We start from the raw sequence: 13,040 nt of genomic DNA, 5'->3' as shown, positions 1-13,040 counted from the left end.
TGACTCTCAGCCAGCCGGGAAAACTGAAGGTTTATTAGACAACAGGAACACGGTCTAAAACAGAGCTTGTAGGTACAGAAACAGGACCCCTTAGTCAGGTCCATCTTGGGGCCAGGGAGGCCAGACCCCGTCTGGGCCCCTCTCCATTTCCCCAGCCAGCTCCAAACTGAAGCCCCCTCCAACCCCTCCTCTGGCCTTTGTCTCTTTCCCGGGCCAGGAGGTCACCTGATCTCTTTGTTCTCCAACACCTTCAGTTGGCACCTTGCAGGGGAGGGGCCCAGGCCATCAGTTGCCAGGAGACGGGATGTCGGCCATTCTCTGAGCAGACAGCATCACACTGGCCCTCTAGGGCTCTGCACCAATCACACCCCCTTATCCCACCACCTAGATACTTAAGAAAGGCATAGGGGAAACTGAGGCACCCACACAGTATTCAGAGAAACCATTAAGAACATTCTCTCTTCATCACAGCATCCAGGCTTGATTTGCAGACTTCAAGAGATGGAAAATTGTCCACTTCTATTGGTATTTCGTTAGACTTTGCACCACCTTCCCAGATCTATTTCCAGTGGCTATTGCCAGCTTCAGAGCTAGAGGGTAAGGGCAAAAGTAAGAGAGCTTTGTCGGGGTGGTATGTATGTAAACTCTTCGTTTCATTCCTTCATTTCCTCGTTTTAAGTTTAGCCACCATCCACGTGCTGGAAGGGCACGAGGCAGCACTGGGCCACCATAACTTTGCTTTAATGTCATTTGTGGGCATTTAATTTCCTTGTTTTTAATGGATTTTTTTGTTGTATAACTGTCTGTACACTCGAGCTTTGATGGCATCGTTATGTCCGGTAGGGATGTGATTTTTTTTTTTTTTTTTTTCTTATTGACAGAACAATGTTGGCAAAACTTTTCCGTAGCGAGCAGGCCAAACGCTACATGTGGATGTTCGAACACTTCAAAATATTGCTCTTAGCTCAGAAATGTTTGGTATCAGGGCAAAGCTTCCAAGAATGCAGGATGCAAGAAAAATCCGCAACACGCACTGTGTGAAAGTTAACAGCGGTAGGGCTCAGATCCGATGGCCACAGCATGTCCTCCTGAGGCAACCACTGTGAGAGCAGACTGCTGGGAACCCCCTTGTTACCCACAAAAAATTAGAGCAACCCTCCTATACCCTATCGAGGGCTCAAGGCATGACCCATTCAATTTAGGTACTCCCACCCTTTCCCTACTGAGGGCTCGGGGTATAAAGCACCTACCTTTACCCATGGGGCTCAGGGAAAACCTGGTCAATTTAAGTACCCATCCCTACCCACAGGGCTTGGGACTCTGCGGATCTGCAGAACCTTTTCCCAGTGAAAGAACCTTAGACAATTATGCTCTAAACATCTATTTATTAGCAACACACACAGAATCCATATGCCAAGCAAATCTCTTATGCTCACTGTCAGGGCCGGCTCCAGGCACCAGCGGAGCAAGCACGTGCCTGGGGCGGCACATGCTAAGGGGCGGCATTCTGCTTAATTATTATTTTTTTTTGCGCTTCGGCAGTTCGGGCGGCAGTTTTGCTTGGGGCGGCAAAAATGGTAGAGCCGGCCCTGCTCAATGTGATGGGTCTCTCCCGCCTCCCCCCCGAGTGCAGCCTGGAACTGTGGTACAGCTGAGCCCTCTGTCATACCAATCTGGGTTCCCTCTTGCACTGTGAGGTTGTGACAAACTGCAAAGCCCTCCAAGCTCGCACTTACACCGACATCCACCGGCAATGTATTCATTGAATGCTCTGTCAGCCATTGCACTAGTGTAGACGCGATAAAATCGATCCCCGATCGCTCTGCCGTCGACTCCGGAAATCCACCGCGGCGAGAGGCGGAAGCAGAGTCGACGGGGGAGCGGCAGCGGTCGACTTGCCGCCGTCCTCACAGCCAGGTAAGTCGACCTAAAATACGCAACTTCAGCTACGCTATTCACGTAGCTGAAGTTGCGTATCTTAGGTCGACCCCCCCGTAGTGTAGACCTAGCCTATCAAATAGTGTCTCACCCTGTTAGATAGTACAAGCAGTTCATCAAGCTTCCATACACAGGTCTAGAAATCCCCTTACCCTGTGACCAGCACTTTCCAGTTTAGTCTTCGATCCTCAGGTGTTTCCAGGAGTTTCTTGTGTGGGGAGTGAGGCCAAGAGATGATGTCACTCCCCCCCTTTTATATCTTTTTCCAACTTGCTGGAAAGCTCTTTTGCTGTGACCTGGGTCAAACAGTTCCCATGGTGTAGTGCTAGTAGAGGTTTTTAAGGCCCGGCTTGACAGAGCCCTGGCTGGGATGATTTAGTTGGGGATTGGTCCTGCTTTGAGCAGGGGGTTGGACTAGATACCTCCTGAGGTCCCTTCCAACCCTGATATTCTATGATTCTATGATGTGATTCTATGATTCTATCTCGCAGAGGTTTCTATGGTACCCAGTTCCTGGGGTAATCCTTATGAGTGTTTGTATTTCCTCAATAGGCCATCAACATTGTGTGGCCTTTTTATTGTTGTACCTGAAAGGCTGCTTGTGGGTGTTGCCAACCTCACATGTTTCAGTAGCGCATACATAGCCAAACTTTATAACTTCATATGCAATGAGAGCACAGACAACTTAACAGGCTATTTATGTTCAACAGATTAAGACTTTAGAATGATACCTCACAAGGCATATTTTTGTACGAAACATGTCATAGTTATATCACCATGGTGAATATGGGGTGCAGAGTGTCTCTTTGGGGGGCAGAGTCCCAATATACAGACAAATTTCACCGAATGGCCAATCAAGATCCTCTCATCTGGGGGTGCCGGTGCTGCCTTTGCACGCCACGCAAGGTCAGTGATTTAGTTGGGGATTGGTCCTGCTTTGAGCAGGGGGTTGGACTAGATACCTCCTGAGGTCCCTTCCAACCCTGATAGTCTATGATTCTAGCAGCTTGATGTTAAATTGCCGTCCAGAGATGGTTCCCAAAGAGCATTGTTTTATTGTTACATTATATAGCTACCTCCTTTAACTTCACTAAACCTATCACATTATTCAATACCCCTAGGTAACAAAATTTAACCAATCATGCACTGGCACCTATATCATCTCCTCTCTGCTCATCTCTTTTTCCATTCTATCTCTCGTGCCCAAATTGTAACTTTTTGGTGACCTTCTTTGTCTGTGCAGATGGTCACCATAGATTTGCAGGTCAGAGCTTATCTAATCTATTTTACCAATTCTTGGGGCCTTTCTGTTTCCTCCCTAAACTTCCCACTGAACTGGGTGTCTCTACTTTACAACCCTTGGTGTTATAACTCTTGTTAGGGGAATTCCTGAAGTGGGGGCACCTTAGCAGCAGCAGGGCATTTTTCCCCTTCATTTTAGTGGGGAAATCCCTAAGTTTCACCCAAGGCTGGTTTAGTATGGGGGTGAGTTAAGTCCCAAGCCTACACTCCGGCTGTTAACGGGGCCGCACACATGCACTTCACTCTCTTTTACCCGTCCGTTTGGCACATTCTGATCTGAAGTCCCAAACTTTTCAATACTGCTTCCTCATAGAGGCTCTGGGTGCCATGGAACAGCTGAGATCAATGACAAGGGATGGAGATTAGTCAGGTTTCAGAGTGGCAGCCGTGTTAGTCTGTATCAGGAAAAACAACGAGGAGTCTTGTGGCACCTTAGAGACTAATAAATTTATTTGGGCATAAGCTTTCGTGGGCTAAAACCCACTTCATCAGATGCATGGAGTGGAACATACAGTAGCAGGTATAAATACACAGCACATGAAAAGTTGGGAGTTGCCTTACCAAGTGGGGGGTCAGTGCTAACGAGCCAATTCAATTAAGGTGGAAGTGGGCTATTCTCAACAGTTGACAAGAAGGGGTGGAAATCACTTTTGTAGTGCTAATGAGGCCAATGTAATCAAGGTGGCCCATTTCAAACAGTTAACAAGAAGGTGCGAGTATCGGCAAGGGGAAATTAGTTTCTGTAGTGACCCATCCACTCCCAGTCTTTATTCAGATCTATGCCATCATATTCCAGCAATGCCTCTCGCCATGTACATTGGCCAAACCAGAGAGTCTCTACGCAAAAGAATAAATGGACACAAATCTGACATCAGGAATTATAACATTCAGAAACCAGTAGGAGAACACTTCAGTCTCCCTGGACACTCAATAACAGACTTAAAAGTGGCAATCCTTCAACAAAAAATCTTCAAAAACAAGACTCCAACGAGAAACTGCAGAACTGGAATTAATTTGCAAACTGGACACCATCAAATTAGGCCTGAATAAAGACTGGGAGTGGATGGGTCACTGCAAAAACCCTGTTCTTGCCAGGTTCTGTGATGTCTCTTCACAGCCTGACTTTTACTAACGTTGCTTTATATGAGCAGGGCTTTACCACTACTTTAGTTCAGGCCCCAGGTCTCACACCAGGCCTCTGATACAGGATACTACCCTGTCCTTGGTCCCCTTCTGTTCTTCCTCTACACCTGATCTCTGGGTAGTCTCATCCACAAACACAAATACAACTGGTGACTCACAGATCTACCTCTCCACTCCAGACCCGCCTCCTTCTGTCCAAACTAAAATCCCCGCCGCTCTCTCTAACCTCTCCTTTGGAATGTCTGTCCATCAGCTCAAACTCAACAGTTAGAATGGCTAAAACAGAGCTCTTAATATTCCCCCAGCCATCCCACCATCTCTTTTTTTCTCTATCGTTGTGGAAAGCATCACTGTCCTGCCTGTCACGCAGGCCCGTATCTTTGACACAGACCCCTCTCCATGTTCTCATGATAGGTCTACATCTTGGATTTTCTTTCTGCTGAATGTCCCTAAACTATGGCCGTTCCTACCCATCCACAGAGCTGAAATTCTTGTTCAGGGCACTCATCATCTCCTGCCTCAGTTACTGCAACATCGTTTACTCTGACCTTGACAAACGCAAATGCAGAGGAAAATACCTATAAAGCTACCGCATATGTGACCTATGAGGAAAGGTTGAAAGAACCGGGAATGTTTAATCTTGAGAAAAGACCTGATAATGGTCCTCAAGTATGTTAAAAACTGTTACAAAGGAGGACAGTGATCAATTGTTCTCCACGTCCACTGGGTTAGGACAAGGAGTAATTGGCTTGATCTGCAGCAAGGGAGGTTTGGGTTGGCTAGTAGGAAAAACTTTTCAACTATAAGAGTCATTAAGTACTGGAATAGGTTACCAAGTTCATAGAATCATAGACTATCAGGGTTGGAAGGGACCTCAGGAGGTATCTAGTCCAATCCCCTGCTCAAAGCAGGGCCAATCCCAACTAAATTATCCCAGCCAGGGCTTTGTCAAGCCTGACCTTAAAAACCTCTAAGGAAGGAGATTCCACCACCTCCCTAGGGAACCCATTCCAGTGCTTCACCACCCTCCTAGTGAAAAAGTTTTTCCTAATATCCAACCTAAACCTCCCCCACTGCAACTTGAGACCATTGCTCCTTGTTCTGTCATCTGCCACTACTGAGAACAGCCGAGCTCCATCCTCTTTGGAACCCCCTTCAGGTAGTTGAAAGCAGCTATCAAATCCCCCCTCATTCTTCTCTTCTGCAGACTAAATAATACCAGTTCCCTCAGCCTCTCCTCATATGTCATGTGCTCCAGCCCCCTCATCATTTTTGTTGCCCTCCGCTGGACTCTCCAATTTGTCCACATCCCTTCTGTAGTGGGGGGACCAAAACTGGACACAATACTCCAGATGTGGCCTCACCAGTACCGAATAGAGGGGAATAATTACTTCCCTCAATCTGCTGGCAATGCTCCTATTAATGCAGGACAATAACGACCAGCAAATTATGAGTTTGCAAATGATCCCTCCCAAGGCGTACTTTGTACATAGATTTTTACAATAGTGTGTCGGGTGTGAATCCAGGGGTGTGTTCGGTCACAGCCTCGCTGCTAAGAGGTGGGGAAATCCATATCCTTCTTGCTCATTGTTTGCTATGTGTCAGTGTCTGGGTAATTGGAGCTGCCAGTGTATTCTCAAAAGCGCCATTGATATGGAACCTAAGGAACAGACAGAATAGACCCATGTCTATGACTCTTCACCTGTCCTGAGAGGAAACAGGGCTTTTCTAACCACGAGGGAGCAATGCAGCGCATTGGGGAAAATGAGGCACAAGCAGGCACAAGCTCCTTTTGTATCTCAATCATCCAGGGGCCCCACTGGTTGTTTAGCAGCTTCCTGTTTCTGAGGTACTTAAAAAACATTTTGTTATTACCTTTGGAGTTTTCGGCTCGCCGTTCTTCAAACTCCTCTTTGGCTTTTCTTATTACATTTTTACACTTCATTTGGCAGTGTTTTTGCTCCTTTCTATTTACCTCACTAGGATTTGACTTCCGCTTTTTAAAAGATGCCTTTTTATCTCCCACTGCTTCTTTTACATGGTTGTTAAGCCACGGTGGCTCTTTTTTAGTTCTTTTACTGTGTTTCTTAATTTGGGGAGATGGATGGCAAGAGAGAGATCACTTGATCATTACCTGTTAAGTTCACTCCCTCTGGGGCACCTGGCATTGGCCACTGTCGGTAGACAGGATACTGGGCTGGATGGACCTTTCGTCTGACCCAGTACGGCTGTTCTTATGTTCAGGATTCATAAAAATATTACAAAAAATCCCCCCTTTGTCACAGCCCCATTAAACTAAACCACATGATTCCGACCGTAAACACCCCAATAGCCCCGTCCCCATGCAGTGTTCCTCAATATGACAGAGCTGCACCATTTCTGAATCCCTGTGTTCCTCCCAGCCACAACACGACCCCTTCCCTGGCCCAAGTGTGTGTGTGTGTGTCCCTGGCGATGTCATGGGTTGGTAGTGAGACTTCTTGAGATTCCCTCCCCATCTGCAGCAGCCACAAACCCTCTTCCCATCAGGCTCCTTGAGTCCGTCCCTCCTGAAGTCACGTGGCCTGATTCTTACTTTTCACATTCTCCTTTTCTAGGGGAATTAGAGTCTGTTGGTCCTAAATTCTCCAGCCTTCCATGTTCATCCCCCTCCCACTGCCGTTACACCTGATTTGCTAGATTCCCTGTTGCCTCAAAATGTGGTCTCCTGACATCTACTGCTCCTGACAGCCTGCATTCAGTATCATCCCCGCTCCCTCCTATTCCTCGCTACGCTGCACCCCACCAGCCCACGCTCGCCCGTCCCGGCTTCCCTAGCGCTCTCCTTCTCTCTGGGCCTCTGAGATCAGCAAGAAGCATTTGCAGGGGACCGTCGCTCTCCGGGACACGGAGTTACCATCGCTGTGTTCTAGGAGCCCCTTTGTCTGCGTTCCTGACGGAGGTGGGGGTAGTTAAATCCCCCATAAAAAGTGGGTCCTGCACCTCTGAGCATAGGCGCCGACTCTGTGGGTGCTCCGGGGCTGGAGCACCCAGGGGAAGAAATTAGTGGGTGCTCAGCAGGCCTGCGGATCAGCTTCTCTCCCTCACTGCCAGCCCTCCCGCCCACCACAATCAGCTGTGCAGCGGCGGGCAGGAGGCGCTGGGGCGGAGGGGGAGGAGCAGGGCAGGAAGAGGCGGGGGATGGGGTGGGGCGTGGGCTTAGGGGAAGGGGTGGGATGCGGGCAGGGCCTGGGGCGGAGCAGGGGTGAAGCACCCCCTGGGAGCGTGGGACGTTGGTGCCTCTGCCTCTGAGCACCTGCGGGGCTGCCCTGGGATTTTATCCCCAGCCCATTTTAAAGCAGTAAAATAATGACACTTTTTTTTTTTTTTTTGGTGACAAATGAATTCTCCTGATCTTCCTGAGCAGGGTTCCCAGTATCCAGACCTGATGTGAGCTCCCAGCTGGAACGAGGGGAAGAGCCGTTGGTCCCAGATCTCCAGAGCTCGGAGGACAGAGAGGGCATCTGCACGGGTGAGGAATCATTAAACAAACTCAAAAACTGTCCGTGCCTGAAGGAAACAGCTGGGATTCCCTACAGAGACCTTGGAAGCTCTCCGTGTCCAGCAGGTGTCATATACTCACAGCCAATACCACTCCTGGCTTCCCACCCATCCTGACTGACATCTCGCAGTAGCTCCCTCCCTAACCTCCCTTCTCCCATGAGTTTTTGGGTGGGATGTGGAGGCAGAATTGATCCTCTCCTGACTCCCCGTGGGGAAAAGTTTGGGGAAATTCAGTTCCTGATTTTTTCTGTCTGTCTGTTTCTCCAGCACAGACTTTGGTTTGCTCTCTCTTTTCCATTCCTGTTTCTGAGGTTTCCCTCTCTATCCCAGCAGGTGATGGGACGGTGAGTGAGACGAGGGAGCAGAATTCTAAAGAGGAAGATACTGAACAAGTGGAACTGTACAGGGCATCATCACAAAGAGCCAAAGGGAATGTGCCTGGGAATTGTGAGCAGGGAGAAGGTTATGGGCATCAGCAGAGGCCAGAGCAGCAGCCGGGAAACCACATAGAGGAAAAAGTGGGTAAATCCATTAATTGTTGGGAAACTCACAAAGATGTCAAGGGAACCCCAGCCCAGCAGAGAATCCTCAGGGGAAAGAGAAACAACCCAGGCACTGAGTGTGGGGAAAACATCAGTAGATGCTCAGATCTTATTAACCATGAGAGAATCCAGACGGGAGAGAAACCCTATGAATGCTGTGAGTGTGGGAAAAGCTTCACTCAGAGCTCAGCCTTCGTTACACATCAGAGAATTCACACGGGAGAAAGACCCTATGAATGCTGTGAGTGCGGGAAACGCTTTGCTCAGAGTTCAGCTCTTCTGATACATCAGAGAATCCACACAGGGGAGCGACCCTATGGATGCTGTGAGTGTGGGAAAAACTTCACGAACAGCTCAGCCCTTATTACGCATCAGAGAATCCACACTGGGGAGAGACCGTATGAATGCAGTGAGTGCGGGAAAAGCTTCACTCAGAGCTCAAACCTTACTATCCATGAGAGAATCCACAGGGGAGAGAGACCATATGAATGCTGTGAGTGCGGGAAAAACTTCCCTCGGAGCTCAGCCCTTATAAGACATCAGAGAATCCATGCGGGGGAGAGACCGTACGAATGCAGTGAATGTGGGAAAACCTTCACTGAAAGCTCAGACCTTCTTATACATCAGAGAGTCCACACAGGAGAAAGACCCTATAAATGCAGTGAGTGTGGGAAAACCTTCACTAAGAGATCAGTCCTTGTTACGCATCAGAGGATCCACACAGGAGAGAGACCCTATGAATGCTGTGAGTGCGGAAAAACCTTCACTCAGAGCTCAGCGCTTATTGCACATCAGAGAATACACAGAGGGGAGAAACCCTACGGATGCTGTGAGTGCGGGAAAAGCTTCACTGACAAATCAGCCCTGATTGCCCATCAGAGAATCCACAGCGGAGAGAGACCCTATGAATGCAGTGAGTGTGGGAAAAACTTCGCACGTAACTCAGCACTGGTTACGCATCAGAGAATCCACACAGGTGAGCGGCCCTATGAATGCAGTGAGTGTAGGAAAAACTTCCATCAGAGCTCAGCCCTTACTTATCATCAGAGAATCTGCCAGGGCAATAAGCCATAATTAAGACCTTGTCTATGGTTGTCGAAAGATTTTTTTTTCTTTAATACTTTTGCTAATTCCCATATAGTGACCTTCAATTCTGTTTGCACCATTTGCTTCACGGTGGTCCCTCAGGGGAGTTGCCAACTTCTGCCTTTTGCAGCTAGACCTTCTTTTGGGTGAAGCCCAAGGTCCTTTCTAACAATAATGGGATTGTACATCCTGCCTGCCAGGAATGTCCTTCAGACACAGATGGGAGAAACTGGGGTTATCTCAGCTAGCTACATTGAGGTAAAATATTCATTTCCACTGTGATTTTTCGAGGCGTGAGCTACCTCAGCTATTCTTGACCCATGTCTAGATGCCCAGGTTATAGGGAAAGTTTCCTCATGACCTGACCTAACCTCTGTCGTTTTCCTAATCTCAACAAACCTTAAGCATCACATTTATACTCCTCCTCCCACTGCAAAGCAATTGTTAAAGTCACCGAGTCCCTTTTTTGGGGACTGATCGTCTCATTCCCAGTTGTTGTCACGTTGCTCTGAGTTGGGATGAATAGCAGTGATGTTTGGTACCCTTATCCTCATTTAAAATGTATTTAACTATAACAAGGAGCCTGAGCAGAGGGGAAAGCGTCAATTCAGCTTCTGTGGTGCTGAAGGAGATGGGGGGATTCCCATCAGAGTTACTCTCTGTCCGAGCCATGTAGAATTTATCTTTTCCACCTTCAAACTCTCCACCTCCCAAAGGGTCATGTGATGACATGTCCTCAGCTCACTTTGCCTGGGAGTCACTCTTTGATTTCCTTGATCCTAAATCAGACTCATGAGGACTGGAGAGGAAAATGTCCCAGACCCGGACGAGGAATCCAAATGTATCCAAAACACAGTTTGATGATTATGAGTTTAAATGCTGGTCTCCGTCCTTTTGCAAAGCAGCTTCTGGGCTTTTTCTTGCTGAGTATGGATTGTTTGCAAATTAGAAGTTTGGCTGTTCCCCTCCCCACTATGATAATGCTAAAACTTTGCTAAATAACATGACTCAATAAAAGGAGACAGTGCTGAACAAAACACATTTGAACACAATGTGAACCCGTTGTCCTGATTGTGAGTCATCAGATATAATCTGCTCTGGAATTTTACTTTATATAAAACGGAAAGTGTCTTATTCCTCTCAGTGTTGTGGATTTTTCTCCCTTTCCTAAAGATCGTTTGGTTACATAATGGGACACTAGTTTTGTTTGAGGGAATGCAGCTCAGATTTATTGGGGACTTTGAGACAAATGGCTATCTGGCAAAAAATAGTCATTTATTTTATTCTTGCTTTTCCGCCACCCCTCCATGATGACCGTTCGGTCAACTATGGAGATTCTAATGCAGTTCGGTCAACATGGGAGAATACTCCAAGAATACTCCAATAGGACATGCTACCAAGGAAACATTTGTGTTTTTAATTCTCCACTATGAAATGCTAAACAACAACCCACTCCAAATTCTACACCTTACTGAAGGAACTGCATGCAATCACAGTATTGTTCAGTTCGTTAGGCCTATATTATCTCAGGTGACCCGAGAAGAAAGTACCACCGTATGTGGCTTGGAGTTTTGCAATATGCTCACGCAGTTGGTTCCCAAAGATGTTATGAGCCAGGGCTTACAGGAGGTTACTCCTGCAGATATCTCCTAGCTAAGATTTTGATTGGTGAAATGTCTGTAACGATGCTGGTTCTGGCGGGACCCAACTGAGAGTGCCAATTCAGGACAAATTGCTTAAAGCAGGGCAGTTACAGCCCAAGGCTGGGGTTTTCCCACCTCTAAGGCAAACCAAACCAGCCAGACAGAGAGGACTTCGGTCTCACCCCACTGGCTAACCACAAGTCACACAAGCAATTCCCTTAGACACTCCAGTTTCCCAGTATCACCACCAGTACCACTCGTTATGGGGACAAATGATTATGAAAACCAATCCCCAGTAAAAGAAAAAAGGTTCTCCTGATCCCAAAGGACCGAGCCCCAGACCCAGGTCTATATACAAATCAGATCTTACCCACAAATCACGCTGTTGCCAATCCTTTAGAATCTAAAATCTAAAGGTTTATTCATAAAAGGAAAAAGATAGAGATGAGAGTTAGAATTGGCTAAATGGAATCAATTACATCCTGTAATGGCAAAGTTCTTGGTTCAGGCTTGTAGCAGTGATGGAATAAACTGCAGGATCAAATCAAGTCTCTGGAATACATCCCCAGCTGGGATGGGTCATCAGTCCTTTGTGTAGAGCTTCAGTTTGTAGCAAAGTCCCTCCAGAGGTAAGAAGAAGGATTGAAGACAAGATGAAGATCAGGCATCAGCCTTTTATAGTCTTTTCCAGGTGTAAGAACACCTCTTTGTCCTTACTGTGGAAAATTACAGCAAAATGGAGTCTGGAGTCACATGGGCCAGTTCCTGCATACTTTGCTGAGTTACAAGGCGTATCTGCCTTCTTTCAATGGGTCAGTTGTGTAGCCGATGGTCCTTAATGGGCCATCAAGCAGGCTAGGCAGAGCTGACACCAACTTGTCTGGGGCATCACCCAGAAGCATAGCACGTGTTTGAAATACAGACAGTATAGAGCCAATACTTATAACTTTAAATACAGAAATGATATATGCATATAGACAGCATAATCATAACCAGCAAACCATAACCTTGTTTTAGACACCCTATTTGACCCCCTTTATACAAGATTTGGTGCCACTACAGGACTTTGGTTGCAACCATGTTCTATATGGTCCCAGTTCAAATCAATAACGTGACAATGTCCCTAACATGTGGAGGAAATAGAAGCAGTGTTTGTGTTGAACTAATCCTTTGTAGGTGCTGCAAAGGAGTATAAAATGAAATCCGTGTTGAACATGAGAGAGATGAAGAAAAATCACTATTTTTAACAGAAACTCCGCCTGGTGTAGCTTACAGAGATTCTGATTCAGGTCTGTGTCTGGTTCCTAACAGGGACCTGTGCCACCAGAGAGATCGACGCCTAGGCTCCTGTACAGCGAATGGATAGAGATCGGCACTGAGGCTCCTATACAGCGAATGGGGAGAAATTGGCACCTTGGAATGGGATCCACAAACCCTGTCGTGCTAGGTGGCTTCTCACCTAAGCTAGCCAGGGGAGAGGCCCATGACAGGGAAATGCTACGCCCAAACCTCAGACAGAGAGCGGTGGATCTCTGCTTCTGATCCACAGACTGGGAACCAGGTGGCTTAGGTGCCTACGTCATTACTTCCGAGAATGGGGGAGGCACTTGCCTCATTCCACCCCCGGCATCCAGGGGAGGAGGCAGGCGTGGTGGCACCCACCATATCACGGTTAGCCCAGTGAGCAGAGTAATTGGTCCCAAACTTTTCCCTAGGGCAACCCACCAACCCAGCTGCAGTTTGACTTTTTGGGGACCCGCCATTATCCCTTCTCCCCTCTCCCCTTCCCAGCTGATTCCTTGCCCTGCTCCCCTGAACCACCCTGGTGCTCTCCCTCCCCATC

The 13,040-nt window shown here is 47.5% G+C and overlaps 1 protein-coding gene across 1 annotated transcript; it reads left to right on the top strand.

Moving 5' to 3' along the window:
• Positions 1-450: 450 nt before the first annotated feature.
• On the top strand, positions 451-12,745 carry LOC115271535 (zinc finger protein 883-like; the record flags this gene model as incomplete). Its single annotated transcript, XM_029914354.1, has 4 exons — positions 451-597; positions 7,790-7,894; positions 8,257-9,444; positions 12,509-12,745. Coding segments are annotated over 4 exons (1,472 nt in total), but the record flags the coding sequence as incomplete, so codon positions are not given.
• Between the last annotated feature and the right edge of the window lie 295 nt (positions 12,746-13,040).

The sequence above is a fragment of the Terrapene carolina genome, unplaced genomic scaffold (genome assembly GCF_002925995.2).
Source record: "Terrapene carolina triunguis isolate 2854851 unplaced genomic scaffold, T_m_triunguis-2.0 Scaffold35472, whole genome shotgun sequence".
In the NCBI taxonomy this organism is placed as follows: domain Eukaryota; kingdom Metazoa; phylum Chordata; order Testudines; family Emydidae; genus Terrapene; species Terrapene triunguis.
The sequence above is the reverse complement of the archived record's forward strand: the minus strand, read 5'-3'. Positions and strand labels throughout refer to the sequence as shown.